At 48.0% G+C, this 16716-nt stretch overlaps 1 protein-coding gene across 3 annotated transcripts; it reads right to left on the bottom strand.

Annotated features, from left to right (window-relative positions):
- Nucleotides 1-237: 237 nt before the first annotated feature.
- Nucleotides 238-15869, bottom strand: MYOZ3 (myozenin 3). 3 transcript variants are annotated; one of them, XM_019734431.2, is made up of 6 exons: nucleotides 15711-15869; nucleotides 13611-13672; nucleotides 8266-8420; nucleotides 7224-7356; nucleotides 6623-6785; nucleotides 238-3689 (listed from the first exon to the last, which is right to left on the bottom strand). In XM_019734431.2, the coding sequence occupies exons 2-6, from the start codon at nucleotides 13669-13671 to the stop codon at nucleotides 3521-3523; spliced, it is 681 nt and encodes a 226-aa protein (XP_019589990.1). In that variant the 5' UTR covers nucleotide 13672; nucleotides 15711-15869; the 3' UTR covers nucleotides 238-3520. The 3 variants fall into 3 exon arrangements, with proteins under 3 accessions (XP_019589990.1, XP_074169889.1, XP_019589988.1); XM_074313788.1 differs by lacking the exon at nucleotides 15711-15869 and adding an exon at nucleotides 15543-15608 and having other exon boundaries at nucleotides 1163-3689; XM_019734429.2 differs by lacking the exon at nucleotides 15711-15869 and adding an exon at nucleotides 15232-15417 and having other exon boundaries at nucleotides 1163-3689.
- Between the last annotated feature and the right edge of the window lie 847 nt (nucleotides 15870-16716).

The raw sequence follows: 16716 nt of genomic DNA, 5'->3' as shown, positions 1-16716 counted from the left end.
TGGTGAGTCTTATCCATTTACATTTGTTGTGATAACTGATACATTTGAATGTATTTATACCACTTTATTTTACGTGCCTTTGCTTCTTTTTCATCCTTTCTGCCAACTATGCAATTGATTTTTCTGCTCACCATTGCTGCTTAGATTTTATACTTTTCTTTCTGGATCCTTCCCAAAGCGTGTTTTTTGTTTTGTTTTGCCGTTCTTTCTGGGGTAGGTGGAATGCTCTCTTTAATATTTATTTGTCTGAAAATGTATTTTGTTCTCACTTCTTGAAGATATTTTTCCATTATTGCTGTTATTCTAAGTGTTGTTCTTTTGTAGGTAATCTAACGTTTTTGGTCTGGGTGCCTTTGAAATTTCTCTGTGACATTGGAGTTATGCAGTTTCACTGCAGTCGTTCTTAGGTGTGGATTTAATTTATCCTTCTCATGACAGGGTGATGGTTATGTGTTAACCTTGTATCAAGTCTGGAAAATCCCTGGTCCACTTTAAACTCCTTCTGGAACCCCTATTAGTCGTTTGGGCATTTTCTTTTTATCTGCCATGTCTTTTAACTTCGCTCTCATGTTTTCCGTTTCTTTACGTCTCTGTGATTTATTGTGGGCACTTTTAGTTCACAGATTCTCTCTTCACGTACATCTAATCTATTAATCTACTAACTGTTTTAAAAGAAGGGATGATTTTGGTAAAATATATCATGTACAGAAAAAGTACATAAAACACAAATGTACAACTAAATATTTTTAAAGTGAATGTCTGTGTAACAATCACCCAGATCTAGAAATAGAAAATTTCCAGCTTTCTCAGAAGCATTTTATGTGTGCCTTCACAATCGCAAACCTTTCTGTCCTCCCACAGTTACCACTATCCTGACTGTATTCAACACTGCTTTGCATTAGTAAACACATACATATGGGTGTGCCCTCCTTGGCTTACCCTTTTGTTTCTGAGATGCCTCTGGATCGTTGCCTGTAACTGTAGGTCGTTCGTGTTCATTGCTGCCATGTCTAATGTCAGATTCCCAATGTTTTGGCTAGCCTCTGTCCTTTTTATTTCTGTATCATTGTGTGATTTCATTTATATAAAGAACAAAAACAGACAAACGTATGGAGAGGTTTATATGAAGGCCCCCAAATGATATGAAAGGTTAATGACGTGCTTTTTCAGGATCCAAATTTTACTTATGGTTGAATAAAGAAGCAAAATACAGACTAATACATGTAGTATGATCCCATGAACACAAAGACACATCTTTGCACTTGTGCAGTTCTACCCATGTACATAGTTATCTATTCAAATAACCCTAGAATTCTAGAAGGACCAAGTTGCTACCAGTGGTTACCTCTGAGGTGCAGGAGGGTGGGAAGGTCTGTGTCACATGGGAGGGGCTATGTGGGCAGATACCTTTCCATTTTACTTCTTCCTTTGTTTGTTTATTTTTACTATAAGCTCTTTTTTTTTAAACAACACGAGTGCGAGTCATATTATTAGAAGAAGAAAGGAAGGAGCGCCATGACCCTCTAGAGCATAGCAGAGCCAACCCAAGGCGGTCACTTCTGTTTCAGACACTTTAATGGTTGGTTTTCGGCTCATGGAAACATGGCTTTAAAAGGCAGTGCCCAAATCCAAGGCAGCCCATTAATTGTAAGCAATTCTAAGGGTCTGGCTTCTGGCCCCGTGAGACTGTGCAGGGCGCAGTGGAAGTCCAGAGCAAAAGGCAAATGCAACCATTATCCCATGTACCTAAGAACCAGCTAGATTCCTGAACTTCTCATCTCCCTGAGAGAGTCAGGGAAGAGGCAGAGGGAGGCAAGGGGAGGTCGTTCATGTCCAAAGGGAGCCCTGCAGTGACCAGAGGTTTCCCTTCAGGCTTCAGCTCACTGACCCCCAATCACATCCTAGCAGCCTGCTTCTCAAGTGGCATCCACTGCAAAAACGTCTTTTCCAGTCAAGAGGAGTGGTTACATGAAGTCTAATAACGATCGAGTGCCTACTATGTATTGTCTGTCACTGTGCTCAGTACAACCCAATACAGGGACTTCCTCATCTTACAGCTGGAGAAACAGGCCCACATGTGAGAAATGACCTGCTCGATGGCTAACAGTGGCAGTTAGAACCCATCCCATGCAGTCTGACTCCCCAGCCTGCTCCCTTAACCTCTAAACTCTAAGGCCGGGCACCAAGATTACGTGATCCCAGAGTGAGTGGGCATTGGCTTAGCCACCCAGCGCAGTGAAGAGACTTCCATTGGAATAGGACACAGTCCCGTTTGGGTTCTGTCTCTGGAAAAGCCACTTCCCACTTTTGAACCTGGATATCCACATCTGTGAAATGGGGCAATCCTTTCTCTTAGGGTTGTACTGGAAATTAGAAATAGGACTTGTAGAGAACCTACTACCAGCCTGAGCACTGAGGCACCCAGTAGAAAAAGCAGCTGTCACCATCGTCACCACCACCACCATCACCACCTGCACTGAGAGGCATTCCTTTCTCTCCTCTTCCTAGGGAGCTGGAGTAGAGCCCCGAACTACTCCTGAGGACTAGGGCAAGCTCTACTTCAGGGCCTGCTCAGAACGGCGGGCAGAAGGAGGTGGGAGGGTTCTTCATAAGTGCCCCCCTTTGCCTCTGCCCTCTTCTCTGTGGACCCTGCACTTCCACACGTAATACAGTCCAAGCCAGAGGAGCATTTTTCAGAAATAGCATCAGACTGAGGAAGCCGACTGCAGTTGAATCCAACACCCAGGCTGAGGCCTTCCTCCAGAACAGGGTGCCCAGTCTTTCCATCCCCATGCTCACCTCCCTAGTCCAAGCCTGTTCCTTCAAGACTTCCTGGCTTCCTGCCTTACCCTCCGATCTGCCCCACATAGCAACTATCCAGACCCTTCACTCCCCAGCTTAAGAACTTTGTCCATCATCTCAGTACAGCCCACCCAACCTGGCCCTCTGCAGAGTCACCGACTCCTCTGACACAGCCGTCTCCCTTCTCCAGAATCCCTGCGCCTATGCTCTGCATCTTCCCCGCACACCCGGCTTGACTCACTAGGAATGCCCTCCCCATCACACCCTCTTCCCTTGATGGACTCTTACTCCTCTGGGAAGCTTCCTGGAATCCCACCCCACACCCAGGGTTAGAGACCCCCTCCTCTGCCTCACAGCACTTTATTCCTCAGTTGCCAATTAGCATGCTTTAGGGAAAATTAAGGTAATTTACTGCTTTACAAATCTGCCCTGCTGTCTTTTCCTACTCTAGGCCAGGGCCCCTCTCCCTGTCACAGTGTCTAGCACATAGTAGGTATTTAGTAAATGTTTAGAGCATGAATAAAGACCAGCTGCATCTCAGTAAAAGGAAAAGCTTTCTAAACACCACAATTAAGGACTACTGAACTTTGTGACCTTTGTGACTGGCATAGGTTTTGTGTGTGAAGGCCCTTCATATACTGTGAAGTGCTGTTCACAAGTCTTGGCTCCAGATATTCCCCGAAGTCTGCGATCGGGGAATTGAAGATGCAGGCTGGGGCTACAGCTCCTCAGACTCCGGGAGGTTGCGGACCCAGCCCTGGGCCACTCTGTTGAAGTTAGGTCTGAGGCGGAGGAGTTCCAAGCCACTGATGAGCTCCGGGACGAAGGGGGTGCCTGCCCTGGGCATGGTCTCCCCCACCAGGGCTCCTCCAAAGGGCACCGGGGTCCTGGGGAAAGAAGAGCAGCAGGAGGGGTGGGAATTATGGGACAGGAATGGCAGAATACTGACATGCGGGTCACTGTGTGCAGCCCCACCCCTGCCTCTCCCTGGGCCTCAGTTTCCCTTCTGTACAGCAAGGTTTCATACTATCTTTAACAGGTTTCTCCAGCTCTGCACCTGGTCAGGATGGCTTGTTGTTTAGAAATTGGAGTGAAATTTTCAGCGTTAGAATTGGTTTGTCGTAGGCAAACCTCTAGATTTCCCCTAAGTTCCAGGAGGGAGTAGAGTTGAATAGTGTTTCCTTCCTCTTGTTATCTCCTCTTAGAACAATCTACTGCAAACTGGAGAGAGAAGGGAAGATTACAAAGAGCATGGAGAATCAGGGAAGTACAGATGACAACACACATGCCATTTCTCACCCATACGACTGGCAAGAAGAAACAATTCGATAATGGGCAAAGTTTCATTCATATCCTGCTGTTTGGAGGGTACATTGGTGCTGCTCCCTTGAAGGAAAATGTGGCAGGATCTTTTTAACCTGAAAATGTGCAAACTGTCAACCAGCAACTCCACTGCCAGCATATGGCTTAGGGAAACGTGTGTGTATGCGCAAGGAAGCAGTGTGAGCAAGGATTAGTGACAAACCAGAAACAACCCATTGTCCACTGGCAGAGGCATGGACACGACAAATGTATATTCAAATGATGGAATATTATGCAGCAGCTTAAAAGGGAAACAATCTGTATGTAGTAAGTAAAGTAGGTTTTAAGAGAATAATGTTGAATGAAAAAAGCAAGCACGTTACAGAAAGAAATGCAAAGTATTAAAACACATGCACAGAAAACAATGCTGTATCTCCCATAGGTACGGAGCTGCCCATAGAAAATGTTCTGAAAACCTACACACCAGCCTGACAGCAGTGTTACCTTTAGGAAGGGAACTGGGATTAGGACGGTGAACAAAGGAACCCTACCTTTATCTGTAGTTGCCTCGTTCGTTTGTTTTAAGAGAATATTAAGTATATAATTTAAAAACTTTTATATTTTAAGAAAAATGAAAAGCATGGCTCATGTCATGTTTTCCCCGCAGCCTGGGACCAATGGGGAGATGGGGGTGCTTGCCCCTGCGGTAGAGAGGCGAACCTTGGGCCAGGGCCTGGGTTCCAGCAAGGACAGGGTTTCTGCCTGGACCACCCCAGCTTTGGCGGCAACAGCCAGGCCCCGTGAGAACAGGCTGGGCGGTTTCCAAGCTGAGCAAGCCTCACAGTTGGGCCCTTGACTAAGAGCCCAGAGCCCTGGATCCTGAACACAGCTTGGCGACCAACACTGCTCTTCCTCCTCAGTCTGCCTCACTTCACCCTTCTGCCCCAGAAGGCTTCTGGGCTCAGGGCTCCCTAAGACCCTCTTTTTGTTCATGGGACTGTGCCTCAGCCTGTCTTATCTGAGGTGTAAGACGGATGGGGTTGCGATCTGAGCTGGCTGCCAGGAGTAAATGCTCAGTGAGGGTTTTAAATAGCTGGGCAGGCAGGGTCTGAGGGCCCCAGTAGGTGAGAGAGCACAGGCCTGCCTGGCCGTAAACCCCAATGGCTCATGGCTCACACAGAGCCTGTTGAGTGCAGTTCTTTCCATCAGGGCCCTCCATGGCTATGAGCTGTATGAAGGCAGTCATGTCCCTCCTGAACAGTCTCTTCTCAAGGCCCATCGTCCCTAATCCTTCAGCCCTCCCTCAGAGGGCCGGGTCTCCAGGCCCAGCCAGGCCCTGGCGGCCATCCGTCTACCTTTGTCAGACAGACACAGTCTCCACGTGTGGTCTGAGCAGGTGCCAGAAGAGTTGGACTGTGGCCTCCTCTCTGTGGACCCTGCACTTCCACACCAAATGCAGTCCAAGCCAGAGGAGCATTTTTCAGAAATAGCATCAGACTGAGGAAGCCAACTGCAGTTGAAATCCAACCCCCAGCCCAAGGCCTTCCTCCAAGTGCCAAGCTCCTGTCTTGACTCCTATAATTTGTTTTCTGGCCCCTAGGGCAGGATGTTAAATTTATTCCTTTCAAGTCTCCTCTAGTAGCTTTTCTAGCTATCACCTTCATTTCCGCCTGTAAATAATAATAATAATAGCAGCTACTGTTAATATTAAGAGCTTGCCAGAAACTATGCCTATGGCTCCTTATGCCATCACAACAACCTTAGGAAGTAGATACTGTAATAGTTTCATTGTACAGATGGGGAAATGGAGGCTCAGAGAGGTTAAGTGACTTCCCCTAAGGCCACATAGCCAGGTAAGGAGTCTGCATTTAAGCCCACGTTGAGGCCCCAAGCTCTAAACAGCGGGAGCCACTCTGTGGCTCTCACCTCGGGTGTGCAGCGTTTCACTGCCACTCCCCACTTTGCTACAGCCTCAAAGCCACTTTCTAGGCCTCTTCCAGACCAGTGAGGAGAGACTGAGCTAGTCTAGGACTGGTGAGATCTGGGGCCCCCTCCCAGGAAAGGACGTGCACCTCAATGCCATCAAAGACGTGGCACAAGGCAGTAAGAGAGAACAAGAAACCCGGCTCTGGAGTCAGACAAACCCAGACTTGGACCCCAGCCCTGCCGCTGCTTCCTTGCTTTGGGACTTTGGGCAGGTTGTTGATAATCCTGAGTGGTCTCTTCACCAACAGAATAAGAAAAATCATAGCCAACCACCCTGTTGTGGGGAGGATCCAACAAGATGTGTGACACATTCACCCACTTATTCCCTGTGCATTTATTGAGCACCTACTATGTGCTGAGGCAAGCATTTTATTAGATTCTAGCAAGAGCTCACTAAACGTATATAAAGTGTTCAGATAGAGCCTGTCATGTAGAAAGTGCTCAAGAAATGCAGCTACTGCCTTGGTTGTGACTGGCTCCTGCGCACCCTGTACCCTCGGGCTCTCTCTCCCCAAGCTGTCTGCCGCCTTACTTGTTGAAATTTCGGTACTCAGCAGGGCTAGGGGTGTGACTTCGGCCATCGCTCTGGTAGTCCCGGTAGCTGATGACGTCCTGCCACGGGCAGCGGTAGCCCTTGGGGATGACCGTGTGGTTGAACTTCTCCGGCGGGACGCTCTTGAGTGGCTCGGCATAGCCTGGAGGTGGAGCAGGGCGCGTGGGAGGTGGGCAGGAAGGGGCCTGGGTTCCTTTCTCCCTCGGCCACACTCCCACGTCCACCTCGGATGCGGTTGGGGGAGGGAAGACTGGAGCCGAGAAAGGGGAGGGGGTGACGCCAAAGTTGCTCCAGCAAAGAAGACCCTTCCCCCTCCCTGGAAACGAGGACTGGAGCAGGGGAATCACGAGTTAGGACGCAGGTTCTGGTCTTGGCTGGAACTCGGGCTCACTGTGTGACCTGGGTCGTGTGGCTGCCCCTCTTTGGGCTTGTGTTAGGTCCGTGGAGGGGTCTGTATGTTTGTGAACGGGCGGGGGGGGGAGGCGTGGACTAGACACTCTCCTCCTTCCCCCGCCTCCGTGGGGCACTCCCACGCTCCGGTCCCCCAGCTCTGGTCCCGGGACTCGGGGAGGCCACTTACCTGGCGCCAGGGCGCTGGGGCTGCGGGCGCGCTCCGCTTGGGAAGCTGCGGGCTGGTTGTCCTCGGGGACCCCGGGAGAAGTATGCAAGGTGTGGAGTTGGAAGCCGTAGCTCTCCTCCGGGCCGTTGGCAACCTGGACACGGGCGGGCTCGTTGTCTTCCAGCCGCCAGGCCCCTTTTCCCAGCTTCCCCTCCTGTAGGGTTTCCCTTCACCGTTTCCAGCCACCTTCCCCGCCACCATTTGTGGGGGTCAGACAAACCGCAGGGAGGTTCAGCGCCGCAAAGGCCAGGGATCACCCTCCACCAAAAAAACGGGGGGCACATGATCCTAGCGCCCACTTCCCAGCGATGTTGCAGGGTATGAGTTCATAGTGTAGAGCGCTACACCCCTTGCTCTGCACAGAGATGCTCTATATGTTAGTTGCTATAATAATATTGACCCTTCACCTTCCTAAGCCTCAGTTTCGCTCTTTGTAAAATTGAGATAATGATGATAATATCACTTTTTGAGCATTAAATGAGATGATACATGTGAATCACTTAGCACTGTCTTAGGCACATAGCAAAGGTAGGGGTTTTGTCACCTTTATTATTCTGACCTTTTGCTCCTTCTCAGTCGCCTCCTGTCTCATCCAGAAATTGCGTGGAGCATGGATGCAATGGCCCGAGTTCCTTAGAAGTACGTACCTGAAACTGCCTGCTGCCTTTTTGAAGCCTAGGGATAAACCATTCCTGCCTCCTTTCTCTGCCAGCAGACTAGACTGTTCCCATGACCTTTTCCTTCTTCCAGTGAGAAGGGAAAAAGGCATTCTGAGTTTTCCATCTTAGGTCAAGTCTAATCTAAATCCTGCTCGTCCAGAGCGTATGACTGTTCTTCAGCCCTTGTAGGAGCCAGAAGGCAGGGGCTCAGCCTTCTGTAGCTGGAGCTTGAGGGACTCTCAGGGGCCAGAGGTGCTCACGCAGCTCATGGTTTGGCTTTAGGCTAACCACTGGCCCTCTCTGGGCCTCAGTTTCCTTGTGAGCACAATGGGGGTCTTACTCACCGCCCGCTGGCTGGCTGCCAACTCAAAGGTGAATTTCTGCACACGGCGTTGCCTCTTCTGGAAGAGGAGGGATCCTCTGTTGTTACGTAACGATAGCTCCTCCATCATCAAATCCTGGGGCACACTCAGCTTCTTGCCCAGGTCCAGCAAAGGGACTGTGGGGAGAGGCCAGAGCGAGCCCTTATGACCTCACCCGTAGGGTATTCGCAGCCACCTCTAAGGGGACCTCCTCACAGCACTGTCCACTGTGTGTGAGAATACCAGCTTCTCCCACTCGTGTCAATACCAGGTGTCATCATTCAGTGGACGTGTTGCCCACCTGGTGGGCAGAAATGACACCTCCGAGTTTAATTTGCATGTGTTTGACACTCAGTGAAATGAAGCTCTGCTTTAGATATTCTTTGGCCATTTGTATTTCTTCCATGAAATTCCGGTGCAGCTCTTTGTCTACGGTGGTGGAGGTTGTAAGAAATTAACAGATTCTAGATATCTTTTAAAGGTGAGCCATGGATGTGGGGCATTAAAGAGAAAGAGGAGTGGAGGCTTTCTGGCCTGAGGCACCGGAGAGATGGAGCAGCCACTCCCTGAGATGGGCAGCCTGGAGGAGAAGGTGCGGGGAAAGATCAGTAGTTCGGCTTTAGACGTGTGTTCTTTTACTTTTAAAATAGCCTCTTATTATTATAGAACATTATCTATATGTATTAAAGAACGTTAGAAAATACAGCTATAAGAGAAAAAGAAAAGAAGAATATCCTTTTCTACCACTCAGAGATCACCATTATTAACACCTTAGTATATATCCTTTCCTATCTTTTCCAATGACTATTTATTTATATATGAGTTTTTAACCAAAATGAAATCATAGCCTATGTGCTTTATAACGTCTTTTATCAATTAAAGATCTCCACCTTTCCAAGTGGACAACTTTTTGTTTTATATCACGCCAAGTCCACATTCAAAGCCCCTTAATTTTCTTCAAAACTGGTCAAATAAGGTTTGAAGAGCCTTGTAGAAATCCAAGTGGAGAGGCCAAGGAGGGAGCGGGATGTGTGAGTCTTGTGTTCATGGGAGAAAACTGACCTAAGGTAAAAACTGAGGCATCGCAAGCATATAAATGGTATTTGTTGTTGGTTTTCTTCAGTGAAAAATATTATGTTTATTTCTTATCGTTAGGAATATAGCAGGTTGGTGGCCAGGGCCTCCACATGTAGGTAAATGAGGAACCAGTCCTGGAGTCTGGGAAGGAGCACCCAGTGAAGCGGGAGGAAATCTAGAGTGTGGTATCCTGGAAACCAAATGATAAAAGCATTTCAGGGAGGGTGGTGTGATCAACACAGTCAAATGTTGCTCATGTGTCAAGTACGATGAGGGCTAAATTGACCACAATATTTAGTAACGTGCCGTTACTATTGGTGATCTTCACCAAGGCAGTTGCTGTGGAGTATTTGGGTGTGAAAGTCTTATTGGAAAGGAATCAAGAGAAAAGGACAGAGGGACAATTTAACCACACCACCAGGAAGCAATGAGCCAACTCTAGGATGTGGGACATTCTACAGGGCAACTGGCCTGATGTCTTCAAAGGAGTGAATGACATGAAAAAAAGGGAGGGGTGCATTTTAGATTAAAGGAGACTTAAGAGACATAGCAACCAAATAAAAACAATGGCCCTATTTGGATTCTCATTAAAACAAACTAGAAAATTGGAGAAAGTTGACTATGGAACTGGTTATTAGATAGTATTCAATCAATATTGCTAATTTTGTTCACTTTGCTAATATCTTTGTGGTATAAGGAAATGTGCTTTTTATTATTTTTGATGTGTTTGGAAGTATTGAGGACATGAAATCACATGCTCTTTGGGATTTGCTTTGGATTCCAGGAATAAAAGGGGAACCATGTGGCTTTGCACTCTACATTTGTGTGTGTTTGGAAATCGGCTAAATAAAATGAGAAAAAAAGAAAACGAGAGAAAGGGAAGAAAGTAGAGACAACTGCTTTGAGGAACTGTGCTCTAAAGGACCACGGCTAGAGGCAGCTGTGGAATCAAGAGGGATTTATTTGTTTGTTTGTTTTTCTTTGTGTTTGCTTGAAAATTTTTATTGTGGTAAAACACACATAACAAAATTGATCATCTATTTTTGATTAACTATTTTTCAATGTGCAGTTCAGTGGTATTAAGTGCATGTTTGTTTTTAAAGAGGGAGAAATAACAGCATGTTTGTTAGCTGATGACGGGAAAATTTGACAATGCAATAGAGACAGGAGAATGACTGCAGGAGTGTCCTTGAGCAGGAGAGAGGGGAGGGGAGGGCATCTGGTGCCCACCTAGAAGGGTTGGCTTCAGACAGGGGCAGGGAGAGTTCTACCACATCAAGAAGGAAAACTGAAAACGTGGACACGGGCAAGCAAGTGGACTGATATGCATGCAGGGGGCAGCCTGCAGACGGTCTCTTTTGGTGACTTGACTTCTCTCAGTGAAAGAAGCAAGGTCATTAGCTGAGAATGAAGATGGGGGAGGAAGTAGGGGAGGGAGGTTTGAGGAGAGAGGTTGCTGAAGTTGTCTAAGAGAATAGTGTGGGAGAGTGAATGAGTCAGGGAGATGGACGTGGACACCAGGCGGCCCTGAGGCCATTCAGGTGCTGTGACTCCATCCTGTGGACTCCTACACAGCCTTTTCAAAAAGGAGGTTGATGTTTCTGTTCATTCTTTCAGCAAATATAGAGAAAGTACCTTCCAGGAACAGAAAGAAATCCACTGTAGGTGAAAAGGGGGTAAAGTAAGTTTCAGAAGAATCTGTATTCTAAGGTCCCACTCATATATTTTAAACCATTAATATATATTTATGCACATACTGCAAAATCTGCAAGGAGACATGCCTGTTAGCGGTGATGACTTATGGGACTTAGGGAGGAGGAGGGCTGGAAATTGTGTGCACTGTTTTTTGTTTTCATTTTAAACAAGAAAAAGTGCTGCATACTTAAAAAATATAAAAGACTATTTATATGTAAATACATAATAAAAATTCTCCTGGCATTGTATTCTCAAATCCTATCTGGATGAACTGAGCTCAATATTTAAAGAAAAGAGAAAAACTATAGATAAAACCTATTTGACTAAGCAATGCTATTTCTAAGCACCCATTCTTGGGGAGAAAAATTGAATAAACATGCCTGAAGATATTCATACAAGGATGTTTATTACAGTGAGGTTTCAATTTGTGAAAACTGGGGGTCAGTCTTATGGTGGGTGCTGTCCAGATGCCCTTTACCAGTGGCTAGCCGTCCAAAACTTCCACCTTCTGCAGAGGACTGCCCAGGTAAACAGACGTGGCCGGCCCCCTTGTTGAAGATGGGATGAATTCTATGGAGTAATTCATGTTCTGGAGGCTTCACAGGGTCATCTTGAACCTCAGCTACAGCTGAGCCCACATCCTTGCTTAACAATTTCCCCTGCGCCGTCCTGCTTACGTCACTTCCCTTCTGAGAGCATGACGTTAATAAGTCACTTGCTCGAGAATCCTCAGGCTCTGCTCTTAAGGGTCCCAACCTGAGGATAGCCCTTATGACCACCATCAGGGTGTCTGTGTGTGTATGTGTGTGTGAATATAATTGTGTATAACATATTATATACTAAGGAGCAAGGGAAGGGGAGGCAGTGAGCTAAATCATACTAGGATAGAAAGTTTGTGGTATGCTGCTAAGTGAAAAAAAATTTAAGCTGAAGAACACAGTGCATAGTCTTTAGCCCACATGGATGTGTATCCATTTATACAAATATATATGAACAGAAGGATTGACCCAAATATGTGAGCAGTGGTTATCTCCAGGTGCTTCCGTTATGAGGCACTTTTGCTTTCAGAGTCATTCATGTCTGTTTTGTCTGAATATTTTATAACGATGTATTATGTGTATACAATAAAGAAGCAGCGCTAGAGAGAAAAATCTGGAGTGGAATCTCAGCTCTACCACCTCCTAGATGTGTGACCACCTAGCTCCTCTGAGCCTCCGTTTTCTTATCTGCAAAATAGGGATAATAATGTCTAACTTACAGAGTTGTTGTGAGGGTTATGGTTAAGTAAGCAGTCTGGCATAAAGCGTAAAAGCTCTTAGCACAGTATCTGACACGTGGTAATAGTAAGTATTTTTATTATTATTACTTTACAATGGCTGTCTTTTGGTGGTGAGACCATGAGATGATTTTTTCTTTCTACCTGTCTTCAGTTTCAAAATTGTCTTTAATTAATACCCTAGCAATAGTCAATAATTTATTCATTTCCAGTCTAGCATAAATGATGTGTGTCAATATTCAAGGGTCTATAATTAATTAATTACTTAGACACAAGAAGAGAGAAGGCATTGCCTGATTTCTTCTAGTTAGAATATCAACACCTTCCAAAGTTTGCATATTTTAGCACATAAAATCATGAAATAGAAAAACAAAGAAACTTGACTCCAACAAAAGGAGGCAAGAACACACAGGATAGGTTAAAAGGACAACTCACATATACAGTCATACAACATGATTAAATGCTTCTTAGAACTCTGACTGAGGCAGCGCTGTAACAGTGCCCTGAGGCAAGGGTTTGTCCGAGCTCCCTCGGTTCCCTGTTCACCTGTGTCAGAAGCTCCTGGGTGCTTGCCTAACAGGAGAATGGACGGCCCCTGTCCAGGTCCGCTGTATCAGAATCCCTGGGGTGGACGCTGGGAATGTGTATTTTAACCAACAACGCTGTGTCACTATGATTCACACAAAAGTTTGAGAGCCCTGACTTAGTTGAATTTGTTTTTAAAATACTTGAAATGCTCTAAAGTAGGCCAAATAAACAGACTCCAAAATTATGCCAAAAATTCCGGAAGAGGTTTTATAAAGTTGATAAACACGTATTTTAGAGGATTTGTTCATTGGATGAGTTGGCTGTTAAGTGAAATGGTTTGAGGCAGATTGGGTAGCCTGCTTTTGCTACCCTACCCCACTCTCAGTGAGACCCACAGTTTCCGTCAGCAAGGACAAGTGTGCGGGGTAGTTTGGGGCCGCAGTTAGGGCTGGGTCTGGGACCAGAGCCCGCATAGCTCAATTTGGAGCTGAGGTGAGGACTTAGCTGGGGCCAGGGCCCGTCTAGGGCACTCAACCTCAGCTCCTAGGTGAGAGGACACCGGGGCAAGCCCCCTCCCAGTGCTTCAGGAAGCTTCCCAGCCCAGGTGGCAGATTCCCCAGGTACTCCGTCAGGCTGGCCTGGAACTCACACCTGTTTGCCTAGGCCTGGGGACAGCAGGCCTGAGGGGCCACAGGGTGGGACTTAGAAAGGATGGGGTCTGAGGAATGCACAAGAGCTGGGGCCACCTTACCTGGTCCCGCTTGGTCCCCCATGGCAGCCATCACTGGCTCCTTCTGCTCCTTGGGGATCATCCTGTGGGGGAAATGATCCGCAAATGGGCCCGGCTGCCTCCATTGCTCCTCACACCTCCTCCCAGTCCTTGGCCCTGAACAGCCTTGCTCCACCTCAAAGTCTCAGGCAAGGGTTCTCTGAGCTGGCAGGGCCGTTGAGGTCTCTTCATACAGAGAAGGAGCCTGTGGCCCAGGGAGGGCGAGGGAGATGCTTGAGGCTTCCATGCAGCTGGAGAGGCACTCTCCTCAGGCTGTGCTCTCTGGGATTAGAGGCGGGCAGGTGGGGGTCTCAGACTGTTTGCATCCACTGCCTCAGGTGAGGTCTGATCAGTGGCTGACAAAGGTTGGAGGTTTATGTCAGGCGGAGAGGGGATATGGGTGGGTAGGCTGGGGTGACACTGGGATCTGCAAGACAGGTCCTCCCCTCTGGTCCCCAGTACTTAGCCCCGAGGCTTGAGGGCACAGGCTGGTCCAAGGAAGCTGAGAGAAACATCGCACCCTTCCTCTACCCTCATCCCTGAGCTAACTTACATGGTTTTCTCTTCTATTTTTAAAAATATAATTTTTAAAACTTTTCAGTTACCACCGACATATATTATATTAGTTTCAGTTGTACAACATAGTGATTAGACATTTATGTAACTTACGAAGTGATCACCCCAGTAAGTCTAGTACCCCAAGGTGCTCTCTTCTTCCTTGCCCCTTCTCTCCCTCCTCCTTCATCCCCCCATGTGCATCTAATGACACTTTCTAGGAATCTTGGAGGAGATTTACAAATAAAATGATGTCGAGAGACCCAGAGAACCCTGCAGGTCCCAAGTCCAGATCCCCTAACTTGCCCCCAAAAGAGAAGACAGACCCTTGAGCCCCCTGACCGATTATGCTCTCCTGTGCCCCTCTGCTTTGCTTCCAGGTGTTTCTATATTCCTTCCTTAAGAAAAACAATCTGCCTCCATCTGGATGCCCCACGCCCAGGTCAGTGGGCACTGAGCTGGGAGACTTGGAATCTAATCGGTGTCCCTGACTTTCTCTGCAACCGTGAGCAGCCACTCAGCTCTGTGACTCAGTTCCCCTCTCTGTAACATAGGGCGCTGGGCTAGACCATGGGGATCCAGGGATGGGCTTCAGGGCATCCACAAGCCCCCTAAAAGTGGATGCAGATATGGCCACGTCCACATGCCTTTGGGGTGAGGGTCATGAGGTGATCCAGAGTGCTCTGGCCGGGACCACTGAGGACTGTACAGTCCAAAGGGCTGTTTCTTGATAAACACTCCCCTTCCAGAAATTCACAGACATTAGGAAGGGCCCCTCACTTTCCAGGCGTGGACCCTGCTTCCCTCTGAGGAGTGCCATTACCTATCCCCCATCTTAAATCCTGGCCACCCCCTCCCCATTAACCTAGAGTAACCTCGGGCTTAGAATCCCTCCCTTCCCAACTCAGGATTTAGGCCCCCTTGAAGCCCCACACTTCCCAGACCCTCTGCAGGGCTCTTGCTCTGCTTGGAGGGGAAGGGGCTCTGGGAATTGGCTCATCTCCGCCCACTCCCCACAGCTCCTCAAGCTCCCCTAGGAACCTGGTACCTGAGAGATGGGACCACAGTGGGCAGAGGGAGTGTCAGACCCTCAAGATAACACCTTTGTCAGGAAGCTGAGAGCTGAGTGGTCGGTGTCCTTACAGCAGTCAGGCAGTCAGGGAGCAGAGTGCCCTGCAGCCAGCTCTGGCCTCAGCCTTGTCATGGCTCACAGCCTTATTTCGGGCTGCAACAGGATCCAGGGACAGATGCTAAAAGTACCAGGCCCCAGGGAAGACAGGTGCCCCAGCAGCAGGCCCTTGCCAACAGAAGGGTTTGCACACACATACACACACATTCATATGCACACCCCAAAGTCACCTGGAAATGCTGAGAGTCAGTCGCCAGTCATTTGAGCTTGCTATTGGAACCTTAATGCCTAGAATATGGCCTGATAAGAATGCAATAGATATTTGTGGAATGAATGGATGGATGATGGATGGATGCATGAATGCATGAATGAACTGTCCTCTGATATCTTTGACTTACTCATTTCTTCTTTCCTTCCTTTCTTCCTTCTGCTTCTTTCCTTCTTCTCTCCCTCCTTCCCACCTTCTCACGTTCTCTGAGCCTCTCTCTATGGACTGAAAATAAATAAGGCAGGACTCTGTACTCAATGAGCTCAGCCAGGCCCAAGTCAGACCCGTAAACAAGACTTTTAGATGCATCATGGGAAATGCTCTGGGAGTGCCCAGGGGAGGGTTGCACCAACTCGGCCTGGGGGTGGGGAAGTCTTCCCAGAGGAGGAGACATTTGAGCTGGGCCTTGAAGGATGAGTGGGAGTTCACTGGGCAGAGAGAAGGCACAGGAATTGCAGGCAGAGGCCACGTCATGTATAAGGATGGTAGGGGGTCAACAAGTAGAGTCCGAACTGGTGGGAGGAGGGGCGGTGCTGATAGATGAGGCTAGACAGGTGGGCAGGGGCCAGATCACAGCAGGCTTTTCAAAAGGCAAATGCGCTTTATAGTCATTGAAGTTTAAAGCAGTGGAATGGAGTTGTCAGATTGGTATTTTCTGAAGACATCTCTGGCTGCCATGTGGAAAATGGGGGAGGGGGGAGCTAGACTGGAGTCAGGACTTACTGTGGTCAGGGGAGGGACAGAGGGCATGCAGAGGAGGAGAGGGACTTGAGGGGAGATTGGGGGAGTCACCAAGTCCTGGTGAGAGACTTGATGTGGGAGATGAGGAGAGGGCCACTCTCATGTCTGGCCAAGCGACTAATGAAGGTAACGGGAGGAGCAGATTGTGGTGGGGGGTGAATACTGAGTTCAGTTTCCGATGAACTTGGTTTGAAGTGTCTGGAGACTGGGATCGGCAAGAGGCAGGGGGATAGTGCGTTCAGGAGAGGTTCCAGCTGAAGGTAAAGGTTGGTTCAGAGGTGCACTAGCCACACTCATGGAAGGGTGGGGCCAGCAAGGATGTACTGGGTCCAGGGCAGGGAGCACCTGTGCCTGTGACGGGACACTGTTCAAGGGCATGTTTCTGACACCTTCTT

This window comes from Rhinolophus sinicus, linkage group LG10, assembly GCF_036562045.2.
Source record: "Rhinolophus sinicus isolate RSC01 linkage group LG10, ASM3656204v1, whole genome shotgun sequence".
Lineage (NCBI taxonomy): Eukaryota > Metazoa > Chordata > Mammalia > Chiroptera > Rhinolophidae > Rhinolophus > Rhinolophus sinicus.
Note: the sequence above shows the minus strand (reverse complement) of the source record. Positions and strands in the feature narration are given on the sequence as shown.